This window comes from Vombatus ursinus, unplaced genomic scaffold (assembly GCF_900497805.2).
Source record: "Vombatus ursinus unplaced genomic scaffold, bare-nosed wombat genome assembly UNPS02014884.1, whole genome shotgun sequence".
Taxonomy (NCBI): domain Eukaryota; kingdom Metazoa; phylum Chordata; class Mammalia; order Diprotodontia; family Vombatidae; genus Vombatus; species Vombatus ursinus.
The window spans coordinates 4555112-4571146 of record NW_020954662.1 but is presented as its reverse complement, the minus strand read 5'-3'; the positions used below and the strand labels follow the sequence as shown (position 1 = coordinate 4571146).

General features: G+C 43.6%; 1 protein-coding gene across 1 annotated transcript in view; it reads right to left on the bottom strand.

Moving 5' to 3' along the window:
• Nucleotides 1-3784, bottom strand: part of LOC114028472 (F-actin-capping protein subunit beta) — a 165400-nt gene extending 161616 nt beyond the window's left edge. Inside the window, exon 1 of the mRNA XM_027842706.1 lies at nt 3678-3784. Within this exon, the coding sequence (XP_027698507.1) occupies nt 3678-3680 (3 nt within the window). The 5' untranslated portion in view covers nt 3681-3784. The remainder of the gene's footprint in view (nt 1-3677) is intronic.
• Nucleotides 3785-16035: the final 12251 nt, after the last annotated feature.

The following is a 16035-nucleotide window of genomic DNA, read 5'->3' as shown; positions in this document are numbered from 1 at the left end:
ATGATCCTGAGCTGAAAAGAACCATCCCGTGTAAGCCTTTCATTTTACAGATAAGGAAAGAGAGAAGTCCAAGGAGGTCAAACTCTTTTGTGTTCTCTCAGCCCACTCTTTTCTTTTGGCAATTGGGGTTAAGTGACTTGCCTAGGGTCACATAGCTAGTGTCAAGTGTTTGGTCTGAGGCTGGATTTGAACTCAGGTCCTTCTGACTTCGGGGCCCGGGGCTCTATCCACTGCGCCACCTAGCTGCCCCTCAGCCCACTCTTTTCCTTCAATGCCCCACCCAGGTGGTGGCTACAGGACCTGTAGGCACTGAGGCCTGACCTAGGGTATTTAGCACACCGAAAAGGCTTGGAGCATTCTCTGTCTCTCATCAAAGTCCAATCTACTCATGATGGAGGAGAAACTCATCCCAAGAGGGCTGGCAACAAGGAGTTTCTGGCCAACTGAGGTGTGGAGAGGTGGTATATCTAGATCAGGAGAGGGAGGGCCTTTACAAACAAAATCAGAATTTGCTGAAATATCAAGGTACTAGGAAAGCTTTCCTCCTTGAAGAATCGATGAATGACTGTTTGCTAAACACATTCACAGAATTCAGGTACTGAAAAGGGGTTCAGAGTTTATAATCTGACCCCTTCATCTTACAGATGAGGACAATGACACCCAGGAATGGATCTAGGTCCTGCTACTAGTGGCAGAGCTAGGAGATCTCAACTCAAGGCTCTAGCTACTTCATGTCCAGGAGAGAAAGACTCAATCATGTCAAATTCATTTTTTAAGTGACTTTAGATTAAGATCACCAAGTCTCCCTTTACCCAACTCTGAAAACTGGTTTAACAGGATCCAATGGTATTAGTCAAGCATTTGCCTGATTTTTGTTGTCTAGACCATGAATCCAAACAAGAAGTTTCAAGAACTCAACTGAATTATGGCCTACACTGTTCCTATAGGTCTCAAAGGGCAAGTATAAAACTCAAGGCTCCTAAACCTACACCCAAACAGGAAGTATCCAAAAGAACAGACCAATTTTAGATACGTGACCATCATCACTGCAAACACTCTCAATGAACAAGAAGTCTGGACACCTGGGCCTAACCGGGGGGGGGGGGGGGGGGCAATATCCCTTGACTTCTCTGTGCCTCAGGGTCTTCAACATGTTAAACTGAGTGGGTTGGACTGTCTTATACCCAACATATCATATCTCTCTTCATATCATATAGCTCTTCTAGATTGGGTTTCCTCATGAAATTACCTCCAGAACAGAAAAGTCATTAAGCTGCCACATGGGGTAGGGGAGAATACTACTAAATCATTCACTCGTTTGGGAAAAGGAAGACAACTAACAAACTCTCAAGATATAAACAGATGCTCATTGTCTTTCTATGGCTAAATGGCAAAGACTTCTAGGTGTTATATTTAAATGGAATTTCAAAGAACTCTACAAGCTTTCCTCAAAAGTCCAACTGTCAAGTTTTAATGTTTAAAGAGATACCCAGAAAATGAAGATGTTTCTATAGGGATGATGAAACTTGCTTTGCTTGGCTCTTAGATGCAAAACTAAAATGCAAGAGGGCAAATTCTGTTAACAATGATTACTGCTGACTGAAAAGGGGCTGCCTCAGGAGACAGCGAGGTCCCCAGCCCCCCACTGAAAATCAGTAAGTAGATATTAGATAGCCACTTCTCAGGAATGCCCTAAGACTTCCTTCAGTTTTGGAGATGGGTAGACTAGACCTCTAAGATCCCTTCCAACTCTGCAAGTTGAAGTATATGAATTTAATTCTACAAGCCAAGGAATAAAATTTCATCCAACATGAGAATTCACCAAACTTTCACTGGATTTAGAGATAGAAACTAAGTTTGAATCCCATCTTTCTGTTGTGTGACCTTAAGCAAGCCACAACCTTTGATTATAATTTCGTCCTGTAAAATGAGACAACCTGTAATGCCCTTCCAGCTCTAATTCTATGACCCCAATAATACTTTACAGTTTGCAACCCTTAATAAGTATACTACACAGGGGGAAAAAAATCATCCCTTAGTGGCTAACCTTCTGACCTTCATGGAACCTATACTAGCTAACCTAGTACTAGAAAAAAAAAATACACTGGAAAAAACCAGATCTGGAGTCAAGGAGAACTAGAATCAAATCTCAGCTTGCTCACCTGTGTGATTGGACAAGGTCACTTAAGTTCAATGGGCTGAAGTTTCAATGATGTGGAAAATGAAGGGGGTTTGCTGGAATCACAACCTCCAATATCCCTTCTTCCAGCTATAAACCTCCTGTGTCACCTAGGCCTAGTCCATGATCACAGTAGTACGACCTACCAGAGCTTGAGCCCCACTGGCTTCCAACATCTTACTGAATTCAACAAAAACAATCCTAACATCTTACCAAAACAGGTGATCTTCCCAGCTCTTTTGGTATGGAAGACTGTCCTAGGTGAGACAGTAAAGCCTGAGACCATGGGTTTGAATGGTTCTAGTGGAAGTTTCCATCTAAATCAGGCAATCCATCTAACATGCTTCACCTATAAGCAGTCCTAAGGTCCCATAACCTGCTCCCCCCTACCCCACCCCAGAAACACAGTATGGATTGTCAGTGAAGCCCAAAGGTTGGGCTTGGAGGGCTCCGGGGCTTCATTAGCAAAACCTCCAAGAACATAGCTCACCTTTTCCAAAGTCTTTCCAAAAGAGGCACTTCTAATTTTTGCCACCTGCTTGTTCAGGTTAGACAGAAAACAGCGCCTTTGCACGGGCTGCATGGTGCCTGGTACAGTTTGCTGACTGTACAGTGGGCGTTCAATAAATGCTCCTGAGTGACAGGGGCCCGATTGTGCGCTCATCCCCGCCGGCTGACAGCTCCCCCCTCCCACTATGACCGAGGGAGGCTCAGCCATCCATCCCTGGCGCTCGGCTCGAAGGAAGCCAGGTCGCTAGCCACTCCGGGGGGGCACCCAGCGCACCTCATGGGGCTGAGCCTGGGGAGGGGAAGGAAGAGCTGGCGCCTGGAGAAGCCCGGCTGCCTGCATGACCCTACCTCCCTCCAAAAACGTCCCCCCCAGATATCTGAAAGCCCTGACTCCTTGGACTGCCACCCCCAAATCTGGCCCCTCGCTTTGCCCACCACGGCCTGGGCCACCCGGTGTGCGCCCTCCTGGCTGAAGGCGCAGGGGCTACAGGTACGGGGGAGTTCCCCTGGCTGGTGATTAGGGGAACAGGAGAGGAGGAACAGGAAGGCCTGGGGGAAGGGGCCCAGAATGGCCCCCAGTCGGGGCCAGAGCCCAGGAAGTGGGTGGGGACGGGGTTGGGGCAGGGTCACTCCCCCCAGCCCTAGGCCGGCCCGGCCCCGACTTCTCCTGGGGCCCCAAAGTCCAAGTCTTTCTAACTCTCCCCACCCACTCGCCCCTCCCTGGGGCAGCAGCCCCCTTCCTCAGCCCCTCCCCCACCAGTCAGGGAGACCCTCCCCCTCCAGCTGGCTAGCTCCTCCTCGCGACGGTTTCCAGTCCCCCTCCCCCAGCAGCCAGTGCGCCCCCTCCCCACGATAGCAAGCCCCCTGCCGAAGGCAGCAGCCCCTCCCCCCAGCAGTGTCCCTTGCCCCCGGCGGGGCCCACCCTCAGGAGGGGCAGTGGCGGGCAGGGAGGAGAACTCCGGTGGTCAGGGGCAGGGCAGGCCTTTACCATGGCGGCGGCCCCACTTCCAGTCCCGGTCGGTCCCGCTGTGTCTGACTCTCCTCCGGCGGCGGCGGCGGCGGCGGCGGCAGCAGGGCCCGGCGCTTCCACTTCCCCGGGTGCCTAGGAGTGAACATCCGGGTCACCGGCTCCCCCGCCCCCTCCTCCGCCCCCTCTTCCCGGCCTCGCCTCGCCTTGTCCCCCCCCTTCCCAGCCCTCCTCCGCCCCGCCCCGCCCCCAGCTCGGCTAGGCCCCGCCCCGCGCCGCTCCGTTCCGCCAATGAGAACGCGGCTCCTCAGCCATCGCCAAGTATGGAGCGCGGCGCGGGGCGGCCCCGGCGGGCGGGGCCCGGAATGGGGAAGTGAGGCGAGGGGGGAGGAGCGAGGGCGGGGGAGGAGAGGGGAGAGCATGGGAGGGGAGGGGAAAGAAGGAGGAAACTGACTAGCTGAGTCCCGGGCTGTGGCGCTGCCCAGGGCTGCCCGGGTGGAGCTCGGGGTGGGGGAGGGACGGCGCTCGCCCGGAGCAGAGGTTTAGGAGCTGGCCTGGGAAGGAAAAACTGTCCCCAGGAGTCCGGACTGTGCTTGAAATCAGAAGACTCAGCGGGCTCCCAGCGTACGTGGCTCTTTGCTGGTGCTGCTGCAGCTGGCCATCTGGGCAAACTGAGGCTAGTCACCTGGCTTCCCCGGGCCTCGGTTTCCTCATCTGAAAAATTAAGGGGGTTGGACTAAATGACCTCTAAAGTCTCTTGTAGCTCTAACAAACCGGGTTCCTAGGTCCCTTCCAGCCCTGCCATTCCATGTTCTCAGGTGCCACCTCCCAGACCTGACATTCTGTATCCTAAGGACCCTCCCAGCTCTGACATTCTCTGTTTTAGGGCCCCTCCCAGCTCTGACTTTCTCTGCTCTAAGGGCCCTCCCAGCTCTGACATTCTGTTTTATTTTGCCTGGAAACAGTCTTCCAAGACTTTTTTCAGCCATCTCAACATAGTTGTTTGCTTCCACCACCATCCTCATTTCCTCCAACCCTCCCCACCACACACCCCAAAACATAGAACCCTAGTCCCCCAGCTCAGATAAGCTCCACTCTTATCCTCAACATTCGCTTTCTCTAATCCCTGTTATCTGACCTGTTGCCAAGATCTGCTCCTTCTCCTTTCACAATAGCTCCCCTATATGCCCCCTTCTCTCATCTGACACCGCTACCACCCTGGGGCAGGCAGGCCCTCATCACTATATGCCTGGATTATTGCAATAGCTTGCTGGTTGGTCTCCTTGTCCCAAGTTTCTCCCCACTCCACTCCATCCTACAGTTGGCTTTCAAGTTGATCTTCCTTACCTTAATCACATCACAACCCCTCTCCCCCCATTCAGCAAACTCCAGTGAATCCTTGTAACCTCCATGATCAAATATAAAACCCTTTGTTTGGATTTTAAAGCCCTTCATAACCCAACTCACTCTAACTTTTCTAGTCACAACCACCTTTCTCTTCAATCCAGTAAAACACTGGCCATTTTGTTGTTGCTGGTACAGGACATTCCATCTCCCCATTCTTTGCATTTTCTCTGGCTTCTCCCCCATACCTGAAACCCTTTTCCTCCTCATCTCCACTTCTTGGCTTTCCTGGCTTCCTTCAAGTCTCAGCAAAAGGCCTACTTTCTGCAAGAAGCCTCTCCCAATTCTCTTTAATGTTCTTGCCCTTTCTCTGATATCGTCTCCAATTTATCCTGTCTATAACTTGTTTGCTTTTTGTCTCCCTCATTACACTGAACTCTGGGAGTAAGGGCTGCTTTTGTCTTTCTTTGACTTTAGCACAGTGCCTGGCACATAGTAGGCACTTGATACATGTTTCTTGATTGACTTGCTTTTGTCCTATCTAGCTTCCGACGAGGTCTCCATGCCATATCACATCCTCACCATGCCATTGAGGTCATTATACCCCATGCCCTTCTAGGTCTTCCTGGGTTGAGTTCTCGCCTTAGAATGTAAACTCCTTGAGGGCAGGGACTGTCTTGCTTTTCCTAAATCGTAGATCTAACCACATCCCCCCCCCCCCAATTCAATAAACTCCAACCTTGTTAAGTCGAGTCAGACTCTTCGTAATTTTGGTTGGGGTTTTTTGTTTATTTTGTTTTTGGTGAAGATAACCAGAATGGTTTGCTATTTCCTTTTCCAGCTCATTTTACAGGTGAAGAAACTGAGGCAAACAGAGGCTTAATGACTTGCCCAGGGTCACACAGCTAGTAAATGTTTGGGTACAGCCCAAACCAGATTAAAATGTAATTGACACATATTCATTTTTCAGTTGTGGTGACTCTTCATGATCCCATTTGGGGTTTTCTTGGCAAAGATACTGGAATGATTTGCATTTCCTTCTCCAGCCCACTTTACAGATGAGGAAATTGAGGTAAACAGGGTTAAGTGACTTGCCCAGGGTCATGCAGCTAGTAAGTATCTGAGGCTGGATTTGAACTTAGGTCTTCCTGACTCCAGGTCTGGCACTCTGTGCACTATGGTGCCCCCTAGCTGCCCTCCAATACCTCCCTGTAACCTCTGAGTAGATATAAACTATTCCACCCAGTATTTTTTTTTATTAATTTTTTTTGATTTATCAATAATTACTTCCATATGCTTTTGAGTTTAAAATTTTTCTCCCCATTCCTCCCCACCACCCTCCCCAAGACGGCTCACAATTTGATATAGGCTATACATTTACATTCATATTAAACATATTTTCACATTAGTGATGTTGTAAGTAGAAATTAAAATCAATAGGAGGAACCATCAGAAAGAGGAAATAAAACTCAACAGAAGAGAAAGAAAAAAATAATAATTCGGCTTCCATAGTTCTTTCTTTGGGTGTGGATAGCATTTTCCATCACAAGGCCTCTGGAGATGTCTTAGATCCTTGTATTGCCAGGAAGGGTTAAGTTTATCAATATTAGTCATCACACAACATGGCTGTTATTGTGTACAACGTTCTCTTGGTTCTACTCACTTCACTCAGCATCAGACCATACAAGTCTTTCCAGGTTTTTCTGAAGTCAGCCTGTTCATCATTTTTTATAGCACAATAGTATTCCATCACACCACCTAGCATTTTTTAAAGCTTTGACCCCTTCCTGAGCCTTTCCAGTTTTCTTATATATTACTTCCCACTATGCTCATTGGAGTCCAGTCACACTGACCTACTTTCTGTTCCTCACACAATCTCCCATCTCCATGCTTTTGCACTGGCTGTTTTCGATGCCTGGAACATATTTTCCTCTCACCTTTGCTCTTACAACCTCTGGTTTCCTTTAAAACTCAGCTCAAATGCCACCTTCTACGGGAGGCGTTTCCTTACTCCCCCCCCCCCAGCACACACACACCCAGTTGCCAGTGTATTTCCCTCAAAGGATACTTTCTATCTCCTCTGTATGTATCTTGTACTGTATATAAGATCTCCTTTTATGTATCTTGTACTGTATATAATTCTCTATGTATATGTTGCCTCCAGTTGAATGTAAGCTCTTTTAGGGCAGAGACGAATTTTTATTTTTCTTTGTAACTCTTAACACTTAGCAGAGTACCAAACACATACATAGTAAGCAATTATATGAATACTAGTTATTTTCATTATACCACGCTGCCTCTCAAAAATAACAGTTATATAACAATGCTACTACTAATAATAGCTAACATTTACATAGCACACCTTAAGGTTTACAAAAGAGCTTGGATCAGGTCAGATAGGGAAATGTGAGTAAGAGCTCTTTGAAACCTACTTTCAGTAGGCATCTCAGTGATGAAGGTGATGATGATGATGACCATGAGAACAATGACCAATCAGATGTTTTAATCAGATTTTTCTCTTAGCCACCTGCCATGAGTTTTAGCATGATGCATTCTAGTGTTCTGACTGCAAATCAGGAAGAGAGAGCTCTATGCATCCAGAATCAGAACCCAACTCAATCAGAACAGCCTACTGTGTGTTGGGCGCCATGCTAGGCAATGGAGATACAAAGACAAAAGACAAAACCAAACAACAACATGAACAAAAGCAAAAACCCACATCAATTCCAGCTCCAGGGGCTCATATTCTGCTAGGGTAGGATGGACACAGATGAGTAAATGCATGTTAATTTGAGGAGGGAGACAGTGTTAACAACTAGGGTAATCGGGAAAGCCTTTTCTTAGGAAGTGGCACATGAGATGAGCTTTGAAAGAAGCCAGGCATGCTGAGAGACAGGGAGCATCTTCGGCTTGGGGGACAGACAGAGCAAAGGCAGAAGATGGAAGATGAGGAAACAGCAGGGCCAGTTTGCCTGGAACATCGAGTGGGTGGAGGGAACTCATATGTAATAAGCCTGCAAAGGTAGGCTGGAACCAGATTGAAAAGGGCTTTAAATGCCAAGTTGAAGAGTGTATTTTATTCTAGAAGCAATCCGAACCTCTTGGCACATTGACAACTGAGGAAAACAGCAACTATAGGAAAGGCATTGCATGTAACTATGCAAATGATCCCAGTAGGTTCCTGCTGGGCCTCAAAAAAGAAAGACAAGCAGAACTAAGCAACAACCAGGAAGATTTCCATTGGATGACAGAACACTGGTTGGTTAGTAGTCATCCAATGGAATCAGCTGTGGCTAGACCATTCTGATTACAGGATGCCAGAGCTGAGCAGAACATTAGAGAAGCTCTCCTCCAAATCCCTTATTTCAACAGATGAAGAATCCAAGGTCCAGAATGGAGCAGGGCCTAGCTTAAAGTCACACAAACAATAAGTGAAAATGTCAGCATCTGAATCTAATTCTAAATCCAAATCCATTGCCCTTCCACTATTCTGCACAGCCTCAACCTCATACTTCTGAATTGGCCTACTAGAAAATTAATGATCAGTTGCGCACAAGGCCAAAAATGACAATAACAGGTAGTTACATATGGCTTTATAGTTTATAAAGCTAGAAAGTTTCCCTGTATTTTAATGGTCTCAAGCCCTTCTCTTTTTGAATTCAGATTTAAATATTAAAATTCTCACTTTGAGGATAATGCTCAGAAAATTTGAAAGTCATATTTCACATCAGGTCAGTTAGCCCATATTTATATCATGACATCTTAGAATCTAGAGCTGGAAAGGACCTTAGAATGGTTATCTGTTGTTCAAGATGCCATAAGGATAAAGAATTACAAGGAAGGAAATACAAGTTTAAAAAAATCAGGTATATTTTACACTTATCCTTCAAAATAGTTTATTGTCTTTTGCTATAGAATCTATGAGTTCTTTTTTGCAGAGCAATGGAGGTGGCAGGTTCCTAGGAGGACAAGATTTAGAACTAGAAGGACTTTCCAAGATAATGGAGTCTAATGCCTTGCTCTGGACTCCTTCGTCATGACGGTCCCTAGGCCTCACCCCCTGCTGGGGATAAGCTCATCAGCAGGAAACTGATTATCACAGAGACTGCTTCAGCTTTGGTACTCATCCTTCATCAGCCCCAATTCCCTCAGGCCTTCTGATTGGAGGGCGGAGCATAAAACTCCTCCCACAATCTCCCTTAAAGAGAGCCAGGAGCTTGGCCAGTTCTTCCTTTCCCACCATCTACCCTTCGTGGTTTCAACTCCACCATCATCCTGCCCCGCCCCCAGCACCCCCTCTTTTCAGCTTCCTTTGTGTTTGTGTGTTGTCTTCCTTGAGGTGTTGGATTGTCCCTTCTTTTCTTATTTGTGTCCTCAGTGCTTAGCACACTGCCTGGCACTTAGTAGGCACTTAATAAATGCTTATTATTTTGTATTTTACAGATGAATAAACTGTCACTCCAAGAGGGAAGACTTGCTTGAAATCACTTAAATAGTATATAGTAGGAACAGAATTCAAGGCCAAGTCTCCCAAAATCAAAATGTAATCCTTTTTCCTCTACACCAGCAGTTCACTCTCTCTCTCTCTCTCTCTCTCTCTCTCTCTCTCTCTCTCTCTCAGCAGTGATGGTTAAGTGACTTGCCCAGGGTCACACAGCTAAAAACTGTCTGAAATTGGATTTGAACTCAGGTCCTCCTAACTCCAGGGCTAGTGCTCTATCTGCTGTGCCACCTAGCTACCCCAATACCAGCAGCTCTCAAAGTTTTTATTCTCAGGATACTTACCTACTCTTTTTTAAAAATTATTGAAGATCTCAAAGTGCTTTTGTTTATATGAATTGTATCTATCAATATATACCATATTAAAAATTTCAATGTCTTAATATTACTCTGAAAATGGTTTCTACCTCAGAGACCCGTAAGAATTGCTGCTCTACACCATGCACAACCCAAGTCTAGAAAGAAACCAGGTTGTGGACCCCTAAATAAGTCAATAAACTTTTTAGCAAGCAATAAACCTTTAAGCCCAGGATAGTGGAGTATAATACAAACAATGCTAAGCTCAGAGTTACGACCAACTTTGAGTTCTACCCCCAACACTGAGGAGCTAGCTGTGTGATCACAAGCAAGTATTAGACATCTCTAAGCTGCAATTTCCTCATCTGCAAAATATGGATAATAGTAACAGCTACTAGCATTTATATAACACTTTAAGGTTTGCCCACTTGATATCTGTTGAATATTCACAACAACCCTGGGAGCTAGGTGGTATGATTCTTCCCCTTTTACAGATGAGGAGAGCTCATAAGACTTTCCTAGGATCACACGCCTAGTAAGTATCTGAAGTAGGATTTGAATTTGGAACTTCTGCCTCCCAAGTCAGTGCTCTCTATTCACCATGCCACCTAGTTAGATAGTAATACTTATATAACCTAACCTAACATGGGTGTTTTAGGGAACCTGCTTTATAAACCTTTAACTACCATAGAAATGTGAGCAAATCTATTAGAACTGAAATTTTTTCTTGTTTCAGACTGTCCAAATTATGGCAGTTAAAGTCTGAGACATCAGTTAAAGTCTCAGACATCAGTTTGCCACTGACTACCATTTTTTCCTCCCAAAATAGACTCAATCGATTGCTTATGTGCAAAATCATTGGCACTCTCCTACCCACAGAGTAGAACTTTTTTCCACCCTACATCATCTTGAAAGAACATGTAACATGAGGGAGGAGACCACTGGACCATAGACAGCCTTGTTGTTTTTCAAGTGTTTCCAAGAGCCCAAGTGATTGTCAGGGCCAAGAGCATGCTCTAGTCTGTAGTTAAACACAAGCATCTTGGGGTTTAGAGTTGTTATTGTTCCTTCCCTAATAGGTACATGGAAGAACTAACAGCTGCTGTTTGTTTGGACCAGAAGTATTTGCATTATAAGCATCTGCAGAGTCTTGCTTTAAGTGATGGGCTAGTCTCCTCCAATGGAGGCCAGCTGTTGGAAGGTTTGTTTTGTTTTGTTTTGTTTTTGTTTTTTCAATAAGCGTGTTTAGGAGAACTCATGCTTTGTTTATTAAGATACCAATCTAGTTGCCCTCTGGAATAGACTTTACAATTGGAAGAGGGGTGGGACAGGAATGGGAATGGAAGCTTGTCCAAATAATTTTGTTCAAATTCAGAGCCCACCAGAATCCCAGGCTACAGTAAGAACTAGGCTCCTGATAACTAGACCATGACTCAGGGAGGCAGCATCTGCTAGAAGAACTGAGTAGCTTGTGATTAGACAGAGCATTAAAAGATAAAATTATGCAATAGACAATAATAATAACTAAGATCCAACAGTGGAATCAAGAAACCGCCTATGGGTAACATCTACATGATCTTATCCTATAATAGTCAACAAAGTTTAATTGAAGAAAGGTTGAATCATACAAATCTGTTTATGAAAATGGAGGAGTCTATGATAATAATTCAGGTCCAGGTCATCACGACCAGAAAATATAGATGGGTTATCCTTGAGGAGCCTGAATTTATTGATCAATGAGGTTTATTCAAGGGAATAGCAGGAACTACGTAACACATCATTGCAGGCTGCAAAAAAATTAGCACCTACCAAATACATAGAAAGATATGACTGCCATGTTGGTGGGGATCCTGCTTCAGAGGTTTGGAACTTCAGAAGTTTACTATTGTTGATACTTGAACGGGCAATAAATCACCTTACTATAAATACAGACCTGAAAATACCCTTGAGAATTCAAAAAACAAACTGTCCAGGAACTGGAGTATTATCACAGACAGAACAATGACCCACAATCATCCTCATATTACATTAATCCATAAAATTTAAGAATAATGTTTTAAGTAAGTATTACTATACTAAATACTCACAAACTCCAAGTCACAAGAAATGAAAAGCATTCAGAATATACAGACTTAATGGAAGAAATCAAAACTATGTAGGAACAGGATGAGTTACATATAATTCCTATTTTTTTATCTGATACTGGAGTTTCTGAAGATGCTTTTAGTGAGCTTATAGAAGATGACCTGGAAAGGCCCTGCTTCAACTCTTCCTCACATCATATGATGTACAGATCCTTCCCTATTCTAATCAACCTCTCCTGAACCCAGTTTAATTTTGTCAGTGTTCCTCTTAAAATCTGACAATTCTCCAGATACCATCTGACCAGCACAAACAACTGAAAATCATTACTTCCTGTAAACTGGGCACTAGATATTTAATTAATTAACTACCATCTCACTTTTTTTTAAAAGAGCGACATAACACTCCTGATATATTAAGATTGTGAACCACTAAAATTTCTTAGCTATTTGTTTAACTTGTATTCATTTATCTATGTGTCCTTACAGTCTTTGAATATGGCAATTCATGGGGCAGTAGAAAGAAAGAGCGGGATTTGAAGTCAAGGGAGCTGGGTTCAAATTCTGGCTCTTCCATTTACTACTTGTGTGGCCTTGGGCCTCTCTTGGCCACTGTTTCTTTACCTGTAAAAAGAAGGGATTAGACAAGATAATCTCAAAGCTGCCTTTCAGTTCTCTATGATCTATGAGTCTAAAACTCTATAATGGCTTTGTCCCTCAAGTCATGACTACAACAAAGCTACTTCCTCTCTGTACCTTACCTCCCACCCCCATGAAAAGACAGTGTTGGATTCAGGGGTGAGGAACCTGTGGCCTCAAGTCTACATGTGGCCTTCTAGGTCCTTGGATGTGACCTTTTGACTGAGTCCAAGTTTTACAGAACAAATCCTTTTATTAAGTAGATTTGTTCTGCGAAGTTTGAATTCAGTCAAAGGGTTGCACTTGAAGACCTAGAGGGCCACACGTGGCCTCAAGGCCACAGGTTCCCCACCCCTGGATGATCTTTAAGGTTATTATTGTGGTTTATCTTCCCAGTTCTGACTTCTGTGTTCTAATAGGATAATCCATCTTTGTTTTCTATATTTCATGGTCTCTTCCAGATGTAACATTCTATGTTTTAACATTTTATGTATTAAGATCTCTGCAATCCCTGACATTCAGTGTTCCAATGTCTTTTCCAGCTCTGATATTCTGTGTAATTCTTTGTGACATTCTAAAGGTCCCAAAATCTTCCCCTGCTCTGAAATTCTGTGGTCCAAGGACCTGTCTATTTGACATTCTAGGTTCTAACATTTTACCTTCTCTCTTTACCAATCTATCATTCTATGATTATGATTCTATTGTCTATGTGAGATTGTGTCTTTCAAGAAGTTTAAGGAACTTGCTTGGTCACACAGCTAGCGAACCTGGACTCATAGCCAGGGTAAGCAGAGAGGACCCAAAGACTGTAACTGTTTAACATACTCTTTATTAAGCCTGACCCTGCCACATATAAGGAGATGTTTAATAAATACTTTGAATGATGATAGCAGTGATGATAGACTTAGGATTATCTATAATTGGCTTTTTGGCATGCGCCTGTCAGGAATTCTTGTAAACCACCTCTGCTGCTTTCCAAGACACCATGAGGATAAAGCAAATGACATACTGTAATGCTTATTGTTCTATAGACATCATCTGACAATCTGCACACACAAATTCCTGCAGTGTTCAGTAGAGGTCAGTTGAAATTACAATCATTTTTGCCAGTCTGCAACCTGTGTTTACAAGTCTGGCCAAAGTTTTTCAAGACTGTAGGTATATATTTTATGTATAGAACACTTTCATCAAAAAAAAAATGGTCTAGAGTAAGGACAGGAATGTGACCTCAGAAGACCTGTATTATGAGTCCTTGCTCTATTGCTGACAACCTATGTGACTCAGAGCAAATTGCTTCACCCTTTCAAGCATCAGCTTCCTTATCTATAAAATGAGAAAAATAACATAAGTTTTACCTGTCTGCCAGAGATCTTGGGAGGATCAAATGAGATCGTTTATGCACTTTGAAAACTGTAGAGCACTATGGAAACATCAGCTATAATTGTTAATGGGGATGATGATGGTGATGACTGTATGCTGTATGTAGAACCATGTATCTCAGACCAAACAACCGAAGACCTTTCATCCCTTTCAAGGCCCTGAAACCTCAACTCAAGTTTGTCACTTTCAAGGCCTTAAAACTGGAGTCCAAAGTTGGTCTGAAGGAAAGGGACTTCAAATGTAAACATAACCCAGGTTAGAACCTTGACAAAAATGTGTCCTTCCCTAACCCCTTGGGATGTAGCTTTGAAAGCAATAGATTGTAAATCTGGAGACTGGAGTTCCAATTCTGGTTCTAACCTAGTAATACAGTAAGATTCTGGATAAATTACTCTCTATGGATCTCAGTTTCTGTTCTCTAAGATGAAGGGGTTGGTCTAGGTGAGCTCTCTAGATCAAAGTAATTAAACCTTTCAAAGTTTTTTTTCTTTATAGTGTCATTGTCCTTATATAAATTATTCTCCTGATTCGATTAATTTCACCCTGCATCAGTTTTTATTACCCAGAATTCTCTGAAATCATCTCTTTTATCATTTCTTGTGACTCAATAATATTCCATTACATCCATATAACATAATTTGTTCAATAGTCCCCCAAACAATGGGCCACCTTTTATATTCTAGTTCTTTTCTCCCTCCTCCCCACTTTATCACCTTTCCTGCAGGATTAGAAAGTTTGGCTTGCTTTCAACTGTTCCCTCTCTGGTATTATCCTCCCTCTTAACTCTCCCTCCCTGTCCCTATCCCACTAGTTTCCCTGTTGAGCTTGATGTATTTCTATGCCAAACTCTAGATAAGAGCAATATTCAACCAATGCCTGTTGTCACTACCCTTTCCTTCATGTTAATATATACTCTTCTTCTGACCCACTTCATTCATGAGAAATAGTAAATTCCACCCCTAACTTCTTCCATTCTATGCTAGTGTATTCCTTTTACCCTACCTTCTCTTTCCCCTCTTAAAGCCCTCAGAACAGTACCAATCTATCCCCAGGTTCTCTCTTTTTTTTTGTTTAATTCCTTCAATACCCTTTGAAGATATTAACGTTCTGAAAGGACACTTGTTTCTTCTTCCTTAATTGAATGTTAGCACGGAATCATCATACAGTCCTTTCTAATTGTTCAATTAAATTTACCCTTCCACGATTATCTTGGCTCTCATGTTTGTATTTTAAAGTTCTTGCTCATCTCAGGCATTTTTGTCAGAAATGCTCGAAAGTTCTTTGTTCCACTAAAAATCCACTTTTTTTCTCCTGTAGCATTATATTCAACTTTGCAGGATGTTATTCTTGATTGTAAGCCTATATCTTTTGCCATTTATAACGGTCAGTTCTCACTTAACATAAGTGGACAATTTAACAAACCTCTCCCTTCCTTTAGGGGGCTCTGAATGGCAATTTCCACTCCTTGATTCTGCAGACCCCACAGTCAGGGCAGCTTTAGTGCCTGGGGCCCCTGCTGCTGGGAGCTGCTTTACTATGCCTGGAGCACAGGACAGGTGACTTAGGGGCTGCATACACCTACCACTGCCTCCACCACCTGCTGGGAGCTGGAGCCCAGATGACATGGGTGCTATCACCTGCTGATTGGAGAGTCAAATTTGCACAAAGTGAGTCTATGTAAAGTGAAAATTGTCTTACTGTATTCCAAGATTTCCTCTTGTTTATAGTAGAAACTGTCAGGTCTTGTGTGAATCTGACTATGGTCCTTTGGTACTTGAATTGCTTCTTGCTGGATCCTTGAAGTATTTTTCTTTAATGTAGAAACTCTGAACTTTCATTATGACCTTCTTGAGACTATTCTTTTTGTGTTTTGTTTTGTTTTTCCAGGAGCTGATTAATAGATTCTTTCTATCTTCACTTTGTCTTTTGGTTCAAATAGGTCTGGGAAGTTTTTATTTATGATTTCTTGAAACGTAGTGCCCAGGATTTTTAATCATAGTTTTCAAGGAGTTCAGTGATTCTTAAATTATGTCTCCTTGATCTGTTTTCCAGGTTAGTTGTTTTTAATATCAGAGATCTTACATTTTCTTCTATTTTTCATGCTAAAGTATTACTTCTTTGTCTCATAGCATCATTGA